General features: G+C 47.4%; 3 protein-coding genes across 10 annotated transcripts; 1 reads left to right on the top strand and 2 right to left on the bottom strand.

Moving 5' to 3' along the window:
• Window positions 1-1,132: 1,132 nt before the first annotated feature.
• LOC127771863 (putative magnesium transporter MRS2-D) lies at window positions 1,133-4,472 on the bottom strand. The gene is made up of 6 exons (XM_052297806.1): window positions 4,056-4,472; window positions 3,764-3,946; window positions 2,754-2,882; window positions 2,346-2,476; window positions 2,075-2,234; window positions 1,133-1,559 (listed from the first exon to the last, which is right to left on the bottom strand). The coding sequence occupies exons 1-6, from the start codon at window positions 4,470-4,472 to the stop codon at window positions 1,275-1,277; spliced, it is 1,305 nt and encodes a 434-aa protein (XP_052153766.1). The 3' UTR covers window positions 1,133-1,274.
• A 3,127-nt stretch (window positions 4,473-7,599) lies between these two features.
• On the top strand, window positions 7,600-11,478 carry LOC127770272 (thioredoxin M3, chloroplastic). 8 transcript variants are annotated; one of them, XR_008016907.1, is made up of 6 exons: window positions 7,600-7,916; window positions 8,805-9,245; window positions 9,637-9,706; window positions 10,014-10,068; window positions 10,165-10,921; window positions 11,003-11,478. XR_008016907.1 is itself a non-coding variant. In XM_052295935.1 (2 exons), the coding sequence occupies exons 1-2, from the start codon at window positions 7,706-7,708 to the stop codon at window positions 9,131-9,133; spliced, it is 540 nt and encodes a 179-aa protein (XP_052151895.1). In that variant the 5' UTR covers window positions 7,600-7,705; the 3' UTR covers window positions 9,134-9,492. The 8 variants fall into 8 exon arrangements, 1 of the variants encoding a protein (XP_052151895.1); XR_008016903.1 differs by having other exon boundaries at window positions 9,637-9,673; window positions 9,820-10,921; XR_008016906.1 differs by having other exon boundaries at window positions 10,048-10,921.
• A 125-nt stretch (window positions 11,479-11,603) lies between these two features.
• On the bottom strand, window positions 11,604-14,572 carry LOC127770269 (subtilisin-like protease SBT1.7). The gene has a single exon (XM_052295932.1). It carries the CDS (start codon window positions 14,148-14,150, stop codon window positions 11,817-11,819), a length of 2,334 nt encoding a protein of 777 aa, XP_052151892.1. The 5' UTR covers window positions 14,151-14,572; the 3' UTR covers window positions 11,604-11,816.
• Window positions 14,573-15,159: the final 587 nt, after the last annotated feature.

The raw sequence follows: 15,159 nt of genomic DNA, 5'->3' as shown, positions 1-15,159 counted from the left end.
TCATCATTAAGCTCCTGTACACTAAGGGTTGGTTTGGTTTGAAGTCTAAATTAGACTTACCAATATTTGACAATTTCAATAGTATTTAGTGTCTATTTGGTTTGAACCCAAAATTTGACATGCCTAAGAAAATAGACCATTTCAATAGTAAACTTAGCATATTTTGGCTTCAATCCAAACACAACTTTGCCTTACCAAAATTAATCATGCCAAAACTTATCAAAATTTGGTACTGACAAAATTTGGTAAGACCTATTTAAGCCATAAACCAAACCAACCCTAAATACTCTTTGTATAGACTTAGACTTATAAATCGGTTTATTATGAACCGAAAAGTCATCTAAACAGATAAACAGCATTTTCTTATTTAAAGCCATAAATCATTTTTATATTACTATCTAAAAGTTACTTTCTCTATCCCATATAAAATCCAACCCTAACATCCCAATGCAACAGTAGTAAAGAGTGAAGATGATCAAAATACCCCACATCATTAAAATAGGTAAATGGTATTGAAGTAATAAAGCATTGCTAAGGGTAGGTAGGATGGTAGAAGTTGGTTTTTTTGTGGGACAAAATTCAAACTCCATAAGTTAAGTTTTCTTTTGGTACGGAGGGGTAGTAGTTTAAAAAAAAAATAACGTAAGATAGTCAAATATAGAGATGTCATTCCACATGGTTTTAAATTCGTCGGCTTATAAATCATATTCCCTCTATCCCAAAATATAATAAGTTTTGGTTGGATGAGACACATTATAGTACAGTATGATGAATCTGGACATGCGTCCGTCCAGATTCGTCATACTAGGATGTGTCCCATCTAACCGAAAGTTCTTATATTTTGGGACGGAGGAAGTAGTAATCTTAAAAAAAAAAAAAACTACTCCCTCCATCCTAGGTGTTCACATTTTGAGATTTTATCTTCAAAATATTTTGTGTATAGTATGAATTGAATTTTACTTGCTAAAAATTATATCATTGAATTGACATTTGAATTTACTTTCATATGGTTATAATTTTGTTACTATAATCCTTATTATAATATATGAGAAATTATAAGACAAAAATTAGTATTAGTGACCGTGTTAAGTTTGACCATGCATTCTTTTTATGGGTTATATTATGGGATAGAGGTAGTAATAATAAATATAAACAAAGAGGCCTAGAACACCGTAATCACACTATCACACGCATAATTACTCGTTCTTAATCACTCATGGTCACAGTTAATACTAAAAACAATGTTTCTTTTACATGTAGTACTAGTAATAACGTCACTGGAGGATGCCGGCGCGCTTGTAGCAGAGGAGGGCGGCGAGGTAGAGCGCGAGGCTGCCGGCGACGATGCCGGCGGCGGCGCACGGGAAGGCGGCGGAGGAGGCGGGGGAGTCGTAGAGGGAGATGTGGACGTTGATGCCGAAGACCCCCGTGACGGCGATGGCGCAGCTGGACACCAGCGTCCCCGTCGACAGCAGGATCCCCATCTGCAGCAGCTGGTTCTGCTTCTCGTCCAGCATCATGTTGATGTAGTCCTCCGTGTCCTCCACGTACTCCCTCAGCTTCAGTTTCATCCGTGAGAGAGAGAGATAAATTCAGATGGTTAATTTCACCTTCGTTAGCAATGGCGAGAGAGGGGAATCTGTTTTAATGACTCGGGCGGATGTCTACCCGTTTAATGCAGGTCATTTAGTGATTATAAAAAAATCGAGATGGATTCTAATCACTCGAGGGGACGTCCACCCGTTTATTACATGTCCACTAAATGTTTATAAAAAAATTAACATATAGTTTAATAAATAATATATCACTTTACAAACATATAAGTTTAAATTATAGAAGTAAATTCTACTTCTATAAGTTGTAACAAAAATAACAAATTTACTGCTAATTTGAGTTTTATTTGTCACTTTTGTTACAATTGATAGCTTATATATTTGTGGAATGATATATTATATATTGATTTATCTTATTAATTTTTTTTTAAAAAAATTATAATCATTTAGTTGACATACAATAATAAATGGGTGGACGTCTAGATATGATTGGACGTTCATCGGTGAGAGGAACTACTCACGGTGGAGAGGTTGTTGAGGGTGCCATCGATCTGCACGAAGTAGGACTCCAGCAGGATCTCCAGCTCGTCGGTGTTGGGGCTGAAGCTGCCGCCGCCGGCGATCGTCTCGTCGTCGCCGTCGCCGCCGCCGCCTCCCTCGACTCCTTCTTCATCCCTGCTGCTGCATTCAGAGCTTCAGACATTCAGACGACACATCTGTAGCATGTTGACAATGGTTGGATGAAGCATATCGACTTGTGTCATCAACCTATGGAAGAAAAAAATTTCTTACCTGTGATCTTCGAGCTCGCTTGCTTCTTTATCGATGTCGAATCTTGATGACTGGTAAGCGAGCTTCTCCGTTAGGTGCAATGCGGCCATGTCCATGTCGTCATCCAGCAAGTGTTCCAGTTCATCCCTGACCTGTCAGACGAGATACACATGGCAATGTTACTTAAACACTTCAGAATTACTCCTAATGGACTATCTGATCCATGGTATACATAAATGTTACTCCTTCCGTTTCATAATGTAAGACTTTCTAGCATTATCCACATACATATAGATGTTAATGAATCTAATATGTCTATATTCATTAACATCTTAATGAATGTTAGCAATGCTAGAAAGTCTTACATTGTGAAACGGAGGAAGTAATTTCAGTTTCACATATGCTTGTGGTATATATACTGAAGCTGACCTTTTGAACTTTGCCAGATATTGCGACGAGTCGGCTCTTGATTTGCCTCACACGCTCAAGATTGAGGGTGCTGACTTTGGAGGTGAGTTCATCTAAAGCTGGGTGTGCCTCTTTCTCCAATGTGCAAGTCTGATGCAATCATGTATCAAGCAAATTTTTCTTAGGAACTGCAATTTCAGTGCAGAATTGCCTGAATGCTAAGTTGCTAAACACACTACCGTTTTAATGTGCTCGAGAAATGAATTTTGTCTTCACATTGTTATAGTGCTATCAGGAAGTAAAAAAGGGTGAGACACATGACTGAATGTTACCGGCACGGCATGGATACTTAGCATCATCTCAACAACCATGAAAATCGGAGAAGCATGTTTGCAGGGCAGAAGAACAAAAGTCATTTTCATATAATAAAAAAGGTTGGATTAGAAGGGATGCTGCTAAAGAATTGTCGAAATGTAGCAAGGTACAAATCCACTTCTTTTTTTCCCCTTCTGAAGGTGATATAAACCAAAGCAAGGAAAGACATATACATGTGCAAGATACTGATAGTGGACGTCTAGTTGAGTGTTAAAAGATCATATGACATACCTAGAAAAATCAATGTGGATAGGAATTGAACATATGTCTACAATTACAATGTCAAACCTAATACAAATATACAACAATGCATAACTTTTTGCATAGTTTGGTGAGCCACTCACTATTCATGGTAAATTCAACCCAAGCAAATTGCATGTTGAGATGCACTTGATAGTGTAGTAGCAATGGGTAAGTGGTTATAACTCTAAGGTTCCGTGTTTAATTCTCAATACACTTATAATTTCTTCTTGAAAAATGTTTGGAGGGATGTATCTCTCTTCAAATCTCTTTTTTTTTAATGCATGTTATGCATAGCTACACTGCACTTAAAGATCAGGTATTGGTTGCATTTCCATCCAATTCTGAATGGAGAATTGGAGATGGAGATAGCACTGCAGGTAAAAAGCATGGAGACAAGGTAGAAGAACACACACCTCATGTTCGAGAGACTTGCAGGCGAACTCGAGGCACACCTCGAGCGCCCTGAACTCGAACGGCAGAGCCTTGTCACCTCCTCCCAGAGCTTCTCCATCCTTGCCGTTGCCGGCGGCCTCCTCGCCGCCGCGGCTCGCCGGCGATGGCGAGATGCTCCCGTCCATCCCCACCGCCATGCCATGCTTTCAAAAAAGAAAAGAAAAGGAGTGAGAGATCAGAGCTTTTGCTTAAGAAGAAGACGTACGATGCAATGCAAGAAGGAAGGTAGGGTGGGGGACATGCATGTGTCACCTGCGGCGGCGACGGCGACGGCGCGGGGGTTGGGGAGGCGACGAGGGCGAGGCGGGCGCGGAGCTCCCGGACGAGCGGCGCGACCGCGGGGTCGCGCGGGGACGGGACGAGCACCTCGGACGCGGTGATGACGGCACGGGCGCGGTCCAGGTTGACGACGACGGCGCGGTCCCGCCCCGTGATGGCGGACGGGCGGCACGACGACGCCGACGCCGCCGACGACAGCGCCGGGTCGAGCGCGCGGAGGTCCCGCGGCGGCAGCCCCGTCCGCCGCATCAGCTCCTGCTTCGTCCCGACCTCCTCCACCGGCGACAACGCCCACGCCGCCCCGCCACCGGCTGTCACCGCCGCCCACTCCCCCGCAGCCGGCGCCGGCGCCCCCGCCCCCGCCGCCACGTGCCTCCGCCGCGCCGCCATAGTGGTGGTGCTACACTGGGGACGCCTCCGCCTCGTAGCTGGTGGCGCGTGGGCGCGGGCGTGGCGGGTGGGTGGTGCTCGGGAGCGCGGCGGCGCGGCGGCATGTGAGGGAGTTGGCGACGCGGCGCGGGGCGAGGCGAGGCAGGCGGCTACGTGACGTGACGTACGTACGTACGCGAGGCGAGCGCGGCGAGGGGGAGAGGGAGAGGGAGAGAGAGGGGGAAACCGACAAAACCGCCAACGCCCGAGCCGGTGGGGGTCAACGAGCCGTCGACGTGGAGTAGAGACTGGAGCCTGGGTCGCTGCCGCGTGGGCCCACCTGGGTCACTCGATCCAATTCACTTCATTTACGAATTACGATGCTTTACAATCATGGGCGGCCCTGTTTAGTCATAGGGATGTAAAGTTTCTGCATGTAACATCGAATATACGGGACACATATTAAACGTAGTTTAATAATAAAATAAATTATAAATTTCGCCTGTAAATCGTTATTAGTAAGGGCATGCTCAATGTATAATGTCTACTTGGGTAATAAGGTGGGACCCGGCATTAGTTATACTGTTTGCTATAATGTATATGGTAAGAGAAGGCATTAGCCTGGGTCCCACTCAATTGTATGTCATGTGAAAGAGGAGAAAGTATTCCTGTCGACGTTTGATGTCTCGACTACGGTATTTGGACAGTATGGGGATCGTCGGTGTTAGGATATACGCGAGACTGAGGTAAAAGAGATGGAGACGAGGATTTTTATACAGGTTTGGGTCCCTGAGCGGTCAGGTAATAGCCCTACATCCTGTTGGCCGGAGCCGATGTTGCTTTTTATTCACCATAATCACACCAGTACAATATATGGGGTAGCTTATCTAACTATTGTCGACATGGCGGTCTGAAGGTCTGACTCGTAGTCGACAACAGGGTAGCCTTGCTCTTCGAATCCGTGTCCAACGAGATCAGAGATAGCGCTTTCGTCTCTCCTGACGGTATCCGGAGACACCGTAGGGGAATAGCCATGCCTATCCCTGAAGTCGAAATCCGGCGTCTTGTCTTGGAGTATGTTGGCTTGTATGTTGTGGCTTCTATGTCGATTGTGTTGGGTATTGATTGTCTGTCCCCCCTCTCCTCCTAGGGGGCCTTGTATTTATACCCATAGGAGTCCCCTTGTCCAAGTAGAATTAGGGAAACCAATATGGATACAATCCGAGTAGTCCTTATCGTTTCCAAGTAGAACTCTGGTTGTATTTCCTTATCCGGAACTCCTCCTACATCCGCAGGTTGTTTCCGTATAGGACATGATATGTGGTGGGCCCTGCCGAGATTTAGTCAACTACTATTAGGTATATGGTATCCATAACCCTGACAATTCCTATTTTATTCTTATGGGTAGGCATTATGCATATGGGTAACTCATACTAAAGACTACTATATGGACTACTTTCACAATGTATAAGGACCACTTTAGAGGCTTAAGACCCCACATTGTGGCTGCCCTAAATGTTTACTAAAGCATCACATTGTCAAATCATGGCATAATTAGACTTAAAAGATTCGTCTCGCAATTTACACGCAATCTGTGTAATTAGTTTTTTTGTCTATATTTAATACTCTATGTATGTGTCCAAACATTCGATGTGACAGGGTGAAAAGTTTTTGTTTAGGAACTAAACATCGCATATTGCACTAACATTACAGTCAGTGGCATGTAGGTTCCACCCTCATATTGCTTTATATGTCAATGCCTATGATAAAAATGTCATTATGGTAAAGGATACGAGCCCTTTATTTCTAACGTTGGGTGATCTCCAGTTAGTTGTTAATCCAATAGGAAAAACATCAGTTTTGTGGAGTAGTTTTTTTTCTTTTTCGGAGAGTCTGAACTACCAAACAAAACATTTGAATGGAATTTTTTTTGTCATCTGGTGGTGTAGCATCTAACACTGCTCACATAGTCACATATTGATGATGGAGTTTTCTTTTTTTTTTTTGGGTGCTGATAGGTAGTTTGATGATGAGGTGGCAAAGCTGGTGTCATCTTATTGTCTTGTTTCAAGTGTCAAATGCCGGATATTTTTAAAAAATCCCGTTGAGCTTCCCAGAAAAGCTGGGCGCTAAGCCTTTTTATCCCATAAAAAAATTACTCCACTTGGTTTTTTTAGTGAAGGTTGACTTTTGTACGAAGAGCTCAGTTTTATAAAAAAAATGGGTTTTAAAAATAATCTTTCTGCACTCAAATATAGATGTGTATGTGAACCGATGACCACATGCATTTTTCCATTTTACAGATTTTGTCGCAAAAGTTTTATATGAGCACAACCATTTTCTGCAGGTGCAGAACATGAAGATCTTCCAGGACGGCATCCTCCAGTGTTTTCTCTCTGACTTTGTAGCTGTTGCCTATGCGGTTTTGTTCTCTGGTGTTCGTCATGTGTCCATTCCATTTCATGAGTCTTGATCAGGGAGACAAGAAACCAAGTGTGCTCTCTCTGAATCTGATGGTACGATACACCGGGACGCAGCAGCATGGGCAGCTCGAGACGAACAAATCAAGGTTTTGTGAAAAGCTCCTGGTTTTTCATCATTTCTACCGTGCAAACGTAAGTGAGATTCTTGGATATGGAGGCGTTGCTTGCTGCGAGAACCTTGTTCCCTGAAGAATGTAGGAGATTCAGACATTCTTGCCCTACCAACTTTCAGATCTTCAGTCATGCAGGGGATTGCAGGGCGAGATGAGTTTTTGCCCATCCGGTTTGGTCTTTGAAGGATGAGAATGATGAGGTACACATGGTCCAATGGAATTGTTATGTGAAGGACTAGTTGAACATTGTTGTACACAGGGATGCAATATATCGCTTTTTAACTTTTATCTTAGTCAAACTTTGTTAAGATAGACCAAATTAGTTTCATTAAACAATGTAAATTTGGATAACATATTTGCTTTGTGGTCAAATCACTATCATATATTTTTACAAAATCGATTAACTTCAATATATTTTTTTGTAAAAAAAGTTAAAACGATTGATAAATATAATAAAAACGGAGGAAATAATAAGGTTTGAGTGAATTGCATCACACTCCAAAATCACCTCCAAGTCAGCGTCGTCCTCATCATCATAAGCGCTAGGCTCGCTCGCTCGCGTCGCGTGCGGATTTGCCTCGTAAATTTTCCTACCTACCGCGCATCCTCCGCCACGCACGCACGCACGAGTCTCCACCCAAAACCAACACCAACAACCATGGCCGCCGCCGCCACCGCCACCGCCACCGCTTGCCCCGCGCCGCCGCCGCCGCGGAGCCTCTACCGCGGCGTGGCGCTCGCGGCGCCCGGCCGCCGGAGGGCCGGGTACGGCGCCTCCTCCTCCGCCGCACGCCGGTGGCCGGGCTGCCGGCGCCGCTGGGCGGCGCACCGGATCCGCACGGTGAGCTGCGCGTATTCTCCTCGCGGAGGTAAAGGGAGTGTGCCTCCTCGCTGGTTGATGATGATCCACCCCCCCCCCCTCCCCCTGAAGCTAACCGTTTGCTTGTGCCAAAAATTTCTGCTGCCTTTAGGGTGTCGTGTAGTAACTGCCCTTGCCCCCTTGGTGTGTTGTGTGGTTGACAAATTAGTGACAATTCTCATGTTCATTGCTTCCAGTTCCATGTAGTAGTCTAATGTAGTTGAACAGTGGTATGATGGATGCACTCTTCAAGGGAGAAGCCGTAAGGAAGCAGCTTAATTTTACTTGCTAGAGAATGCAATGTAGGGGTATACCATTTTTTCGGGTAGTGTAACCGTACAAGAAATGGGTCAGCCAGTTCAGTACCACAGAAAAGTTGAAACCTTGATACATGTCGAAAGCTTGAAATAAACACGTTACTAGTAAAGTATGATTGATCCTGGAGCTGTAGTGCCGGTTCGTTCGAAAAAAAATCCTGGAGCTGTAGTGAAATATCACTAAACTTCAATTCTTCAATTATTCTTTCTTTGGCTGCTCTTAGTTTTCGGCAGCTCTACCGTTCAGTTGTTCATTTCCAGGATATTGGCCGCTGCTTCTGTTCCTGCAAGCTGCACCATTGAGGCAAACCAATTAACTCGGCTCATATTCACCTCCGTAAATACTAGTAGCTACAACACATTTTAAGATGTTCAATTTTCCTAACTTTGTTACATGAGCATAGGGCTGCTGGATAGCAACTGTTACTCTCAGCAAGCGGATAGTGTCAGGGTTATATTTAGCATCTTTTGTAGTTACTTGAGTGTAGCAACTGTTGTGACATATAACATCATTTGTTGTTTAGTTTTACGTTCAAATATAGAGGAGTTATCTTACAACTCTGTTTTGTTTGTTTGTACAGCCGAAACAATTACGGCATGTTCTTGGAATGAATATGTGATCTGCAGTGATATACCTGTGCTTATTGAGTTTTGGGCCTCATGGTGTGGACCCTGCAGAATGGTCCACCGAATTGTTGATGAGATTGCACAAGAATATGCTGGAAGGATAAAATGCTATAAGCTTGACACTGATGATTACCCACAAGTCGCAACATCTTACAGCATCGAGAGGATTCCAACTGTTTTACTCTTTAAGGATGGAGAGAAAACGCATAGCATTACTGGGACTCTTCCGAAGGCTGTTTATGTGAGAGCCATTGAGAAATCTATCTCAGACTCAGAGCAATGATCAATTCGGCTAGATACTTCATAGTGTGTTCTGGTTCAGATTTATATTCCACTGTACCAGTATACTTGATGTCTTGATTAATCACTACTGAGTATTGCAGAAAGTATTGAAGGTAAAGTTGGACTTCTGAGAGTTTAGAATATGGGATTCTTGCCTAGGAGCATCCGTGATCATTTTGCTAGGCGATTGCTGTGTAACATGTAAATATTGATGTACTTCTGAGAAAACAGAATACTGAGTTTCCTTTTACCCTTGAAAGATTGTAATACATAATTGTTGTCATCGATGTGTAACAGGGCAGCATATTTTTAAGCCCTTAGAAATATCTTTGAATGAAAGGAGACTAATATTTTCCTTAATTTTCCACTCTTCTTTATGTGGTGTTGTTTGGTTGCTTTTTTATGACCTTTATCAATTTAATTTTTAGTGCTATTTATTGAAGCTGTAGATATCTGGTATTATTTTAGATTCCACAATTCTTACAGTTATATTTATGCATGCAGATGCAGCTAATCAGCTGAAGGTTTTTCTTCTCATATGGTATGTCACTTCTTTTTCAAGTAGCTTTACAAGGTATGCACTATTAAACTTTGTGGTTATTAATTCCACATTTTTTTCTCGTTAATCTGTGCCTCTGCGGTATCTCTGGAATCAACTGGCAAAATAAACCCATGGTAATCAATCAGATAGGTTCTATATATGAAACTCCATGTCGGTTTTCTAAGAGATTGAAAACAGGAGGATGCATTTGTTGAGAATAAGAGATGAAGTTTTTGAAAGATGAAAATTAAAAGGAGAATTCTAAGAGAGCTATTCTGCCCAATCTTGTGTACTTGTTGCTTCTGCTCAGGTTATATTTTGTTAGCCTTTTTTGCACCAGGATTTGTGCTTCTGAAATACTACCTTCGGGTCAGCTCAGGAACCCATGCGATCTGGTGAGCTGCTTCTGAACCCAGCGCTTATACATGGATCTGCACTATTCCACGGTACTTATGCAGGGGGGATCCTGGTATTGCATATGAGTATATCAGGATGATAGTGGCAACCCGCAAGCATGTACTAGCACTCAGGCAGCAAGCGCTGATACTCAGGTAAAGCATGGATCCCATTCCACTTGTAAATGATGTAAGTCAGGCAATGCTTGGAACCCATGGTGCTTGTTTTTCTCTTTTCTGGCTAAGTCAGCATGGTGGGTTAGACGTTTGTGGCTGTAGACCCTGCAGAGAGTATATCTTAGTGAATTACTTTACTTGTTGGAGGTAATACTGGTTGTAGAACCCTTTGATAGCAGAGAGAACCAACTATAGTTAATATAGCTGGCATATGTGATTGATGGCCGTTCTAGTCCCTGGGTGAATTGCCATTGTCATCACTAGATATACTGTGATGTTGGCGTGAAGGCTTTTCAGGTAGAATGACTTGATGGATTTTTAGCTGCAGACTGATGAGTCGAAATCTTGGTATCATCTCATATTCTGAGCTGTTCCCCTTCCTCACAAGTAGAAGAGAACAAAAGATATATCTTGTTACTGAAGCTCGCAATTTGGTCAGAGCTGGTATTTGGGATCTGCTCATCAGTGCTCCTACCGTCCTGCGCTGCTAGACTGCTACTGAGCCTGGAGAATGCTGGTTCATGCAATGACTGAATACTAAGTGGGACTCTGGACAGAAGGTGGTAGGACTCCTAGAAGCAACATGGCTGCCAAGTTGAGCAACTGATCATACATGATGAGCTCGAAGGTCCAAGTTGGTGGCAGATGGCTTTGATATGTGGATGATCATCTACAGGTATTTTTCAATTTTCAGCTCAGAAAGATCGTATACCTAACATACCAATACAAAATGAATAGGATTTTATGCTATGTATAGGAATGGTGGCCAGTAATGCTGACCTGCAATGATTTTGGTAGCACAATAGCAACAAGATGGCCATGAATTTTCAATGTTTTCATGCTGAACAGTGAGCACTGAGCACTCGTGCATAGCAAGTGGTCTAAGTGGAGTGAAGGACACAATAGATTTGGATTCCTTCAACATTGAATGGATTAGTGTTAATGATATCCTATTGAATCGCTTTTCATGTCATCTCATTTTCCTTCGACTACAGTAGTGCATAGGAGTTGATCAAGGAAATAGCTCAAGAATATGCTGTAACTCTGGAAGAATTGCTTGGATATCCTTAATTATCACCTGCTGATTGCCCGCTTACAGAATTTGTAGACCCCAATGTTGATAAGAGATATAATACATATAACATCTTGCTGAAGCATGTAGACTATTTAGTAGTGCTCATTCTAGCTTAGAAAAACTTATTAGGATTTTCCTCTTCTGTTTAATCTTTTGCTGCATGAAACGTAGTGCATCAGGTGTAATTCCCTTTTAAGGTTGTTGCTGTATATAAATCTTACAAGCTGCTCCTTATTGATGCTCTGTTTGTAACCCTTGTGTAAATAATTTGATACGTTGAGAAGAACAGTAACAAAACTAGAATTCAGAAGCAGAGAGTACAAAAATACACGTGCAATATCAGTATCCTGGTGAGAATTATTTCTCTCTTTCCATTATATGTACTCTTTATATTCCTGATCATGATTATTAGTTGTATGTAGTATACTTTGTTTTAGTGTCATTTTCTATTTCCATGCTCTTATTTTTGATCCTGCTATGCTAACATCTGTTCTTCTCATTGGGCAAATGCTGACACTATAGGGCTCCTGACAACATGCTGGCCTCCGACCTCATTCCAGCTCAAGAACCCATAGTTGCCAATGTAATTGTCACCATCTCTTGATCTCTTCACCTGGCTGACCTGCACCGTCACACTGAACCCCTGCGTGCTGCCCTTGCCGGCGAAGGATAGCGTCGCCGGCGTCACCTTCACCGCCATCCCCGCCGGCGCCGTCACCGACACGGCGTACTTCGCCGGCGAGCCGGCGACGTTGGTCAGCGTCCTGGTGAACGTCCGTGTGGCCGAGTTGGTTTTGTTGAGGATGACCATGAACGACGGATAGTTGAGGTCGCGGTGGCTTGCTGCTCCGGCGCCGGCGGGGCAGCCGGCGCGGTGGCCGGCGATGGCGGCGACCTGGCGGCTGGTGTAGCGGAGCTCGCCGCAGAGGAAGGCGACGTAGTCGTCGGCGGTGATGTCGTAGACGAGGCCGGGGTCGGTGGCCTGGTTGGGGCTGACATGGCCGCTGCCGTAGTCCAGCGGCGTCCCCGGCGAGCCTCCGGGCATGCTGACGAGGTCGGCGTCGTCGGCGTTGTCCTTCACGTAGGCCGTCGTCATCATGGCCGACCGGACGGCGGCCGGGCTCCAGTCCGGGTGCGCCGACCGGAGCAGCGCCGCCACGCCGGCGACGTGCGGCGACGCCATGGACGTGCCGGAGACGAGCATGTAGTTGGTGTACAGCTTCGTCTCCCCGCCGTCGAGCTCCATCACCTCCTTGTTGGGCACCCACGCCGCGAGGATGTCCACGCCGGGCGCCACCACGTCCGGCTTGAGGATCGCCGGGCTCACCGGGCTCGGCCCGCGCGACGAGAAGTAGGCGACGGCGGGCGCCGGCTTGACGCCGAGCTCCGTCCCGGCGAACCGCACGCTCGCCCTGGGCGCCGCCGCCGCCGTCGCGTACCTCTGGATGGCGGCGCCGTCGGAGGGCGTGACCAGCACCACCGGCGTGACGTAGTCCGACGGGTCCATGATCTCCTTCATGTTGCTCGCCGCGATCACGCCGCGGCCGCCGTTGCTCTGCACCTCGTACATCTGCTCGTGGATGCCGCCCTCGCCGGCGTTGCAGAAGACGTACTTGCCGCGGACGTCCTTGCGGCTGAGGCTGCCGGACTCGCACCGCTCCTTGGTCCGGTTGCCGCGGCCGTAGTAGAGCGCGGCGGCGCCGGCCGGCACGCGCCCCGGGTACACCGACCTGCCGACGATGCTCCTCGCGCCGCCGGCGCCGGCGCCGAGCGTCACGGTGGCGGTGAACGCCCTGTCGATGGTCGACGCGCCGACGGTGGTGATCCACGGCGCGCCGTTGAGGACGGTGTAGCTGTCGGAGCCGTCGTTGCCGGCGGAGCACGTCACGAGGATGCCCCTCCGCACGGCGGCGAAGGCGCCGATGGCGACGACGTTGGTGTCGTAGGGGGACTCCGGGAAGCCCAGCGAGAGCGACATGACGTCGACGCCGTCGGCGATGGCCTGGTCCATGGCGGCGAGCACGTCGGTGGACGCGGACTCCAGCGTGTCGGCGGAGAACACGGCCTTGTACATGGCCACCCTCGCCATGGGCGCGACGCCCGTGGCCGTGCCGTTGGCGTAGCCGAAGTAGCTCGCCCCGGGGACGGCGGCGCCCGCCGCCGTCGACGACGTGTGCGAGCCGTGGCCGTAGTAGTCCCGCGGCGAGTCGTAGTCGTCGTCGGAGATGTTGAGGCCGCGCTGCCTCAGCCCCTTGCTGAACGACCTCGCGCCGACGAGCTTCCGGTTGCACATGGACGGCCGGAACGACGCGCCGGCCTCGCACGCGCCCTTCCACCTCGCCGGCACCGGCGCCGCCACGCCGGCGTCGCTGAAGCTGGCGCTCTCGGGCCACACGCCGGTGTCCACGATCCCGACGACCACGTCGGCGCCGTACCTGGACGCCGGCCACGCGCCGGCGCCGGCGCTGAGCCCGAGGAACGCCGGCGTGCGCGTGGTGTGCAGCCGCGCGTACGTCTCCGGGAACACGGCGACGTGCCCGTCCGCCCGGCGGATCTCCTCCACCTGCCTCGCCGTCAGCACCGCGCTGAACCCGTTCATGGCGTGCGAGTACGTGTACAGGTGCTCCGCCGCCGGCGCCGCCGCCGCGTCCCTCGCCGACGCCGACGAGAGCACCGACCGGTACCACCCGTCGTGCGTCGCGAACGGCGCCGGCATCGCCGACACGTCCATCCGCACCACGTACGGCCTCCGGTCATCGCCCGCCGCTGCGGCCGCCGCCGCCACCGCCGCCATGAACGCCACCAGCGACAAGCTCCTCCATGCCATCATGATGTCTTCGTGTTCGACGTCGTCGTCTTCGTCCTCTTAAGAAGAGCAACGAGAGTGAGTGGATGACACGAGTGGATTGCACTCGTTCATGGCGATGGTGGCAATGGACCGGATACATTATATACATATTGGAGTCGTCCATGTCCATCGATGGAGGCCATGGTATTTGAGCTCGCTCTTTGATCGAAGGCGATCGACATAAAGCTACACTAATTAAGAATCTTCTTAAGATAAATGATAATAATAGTTTAGCAAGAAAAAGGAAGTGAAAAGACAGTGAGCTACTAGCTAATAAGCCATGGCCAGTGTGATCCATGGGTGGCATGCATGTTCGTCGACATTGCAATCATTTTCACAGGGTCGAACACTAAGCTTCGCACGGACGTATCGTGTTCGGTGTGCCTCCATTTCATATACTAGTAGTAGTAGCAAATTATCCTCGCTTTCGTATCACGAACAGCGTGGCCCAGTTTAGTTTGTGGTTGCTGTTCGAAATATTTTGCTAGTTATAATAGAAACGTTTGTTGGAATGTTAGACCACCGTAAAAGTTGCTCTCGCTGTTATAACAAAAAAACAAAAGCAATATCATTTTTTTAATAATGTACTCGTTAATTAATGAAGAATAGGTTGTGTAAAACTGTGGCGAGTCAAGCAATGCCACTGTTCGAAAGGTAAAGTTTTGCTTTTGGGATAAATATTATCTTGGTGATGAATTGGTGATATGACCACATGAAACTGATTGCAGCAGGGAAGAGCAAAAAAGAAGCACAGGCTGTGTTGGTGGACGCTGCACTCAGGCTGGGCTGAGCTGCTGCTGCTTGGCTGCTTCACAGTCTTTGTGCCGAGTTGCCTCCACCCATTCCGTGCTCCTTTCCGGCCTCGTGCTCCACGGCCGCGCGCGTGCATGTCGCCGTCGCCGCCGCAAATGCGCAGCGCGCACTCTCCTCGCCGCCGCCGCCGCCGCAGACGGAGATGGAGACGAGGAAGACGACCGGGGGTTGACTGCAA

Source organism: Oryza glaberrima, chromosome 4 (genome assembly GCF_000147395.1).
Source record: "Oryza glaberrima chromosome 4, OglaRS2, whole genome shotgun sequence".
Lineage (NCBI taxonomy): Eukaryota > Viridiplantae > Streptophyta > Magnoliopsida > Poales > Poaceae > Oryza > Oryza glaberrima.
Note: the sequence above shows the minus strand (reverse complement) of the source record. Positions and strands in the feature narration are given on the sequence as shown.

Coding starts and splice junctions, on each gene's coding strand:
- LOC127770272 (XM_052295935.1), top strand. CDS start 7,706: ATGGCCGCCGCCGCCACCGCCACCGCCACCGCTTGCCCCGCGCCGCCG. Junction 7,917..8,804: donor CGCGTATTCTCCTCGCGGAG/GTAAAGGGAGTG, acceptor TTGTTTGTACAG/CCGAAACAATTACGGCATGT.
- LOC127770269 (XM_052295932.1), bottom strand. CDS start 14,150: ATGATGGCATGGAGGAGCTTGTCGCTGGTGGCGTTCATGGCGGCGGTG.
- LOC127771863 (XM_052297806.1), bottom strand. CDS start 4,472: ATGGCGGCGCGGCGGAGGCACGTGGCGGCGGGGGCGGGGGCGCCGGCG. Junction 2,883..3,763: donor GCAAGTCTCTCGAACATGAG/GTGTGTGTTCTT, acceptor TGATTGCATCAG/ACTTGCACATTGGAGAAAGA. Junction 1,560..2,074: donor CCCTCAACAACCTCTCCACC/GTGAGTAGTTCC, acceptor ATGAAACTGAAG/CTGAGGGAGTACGTGGAGGA.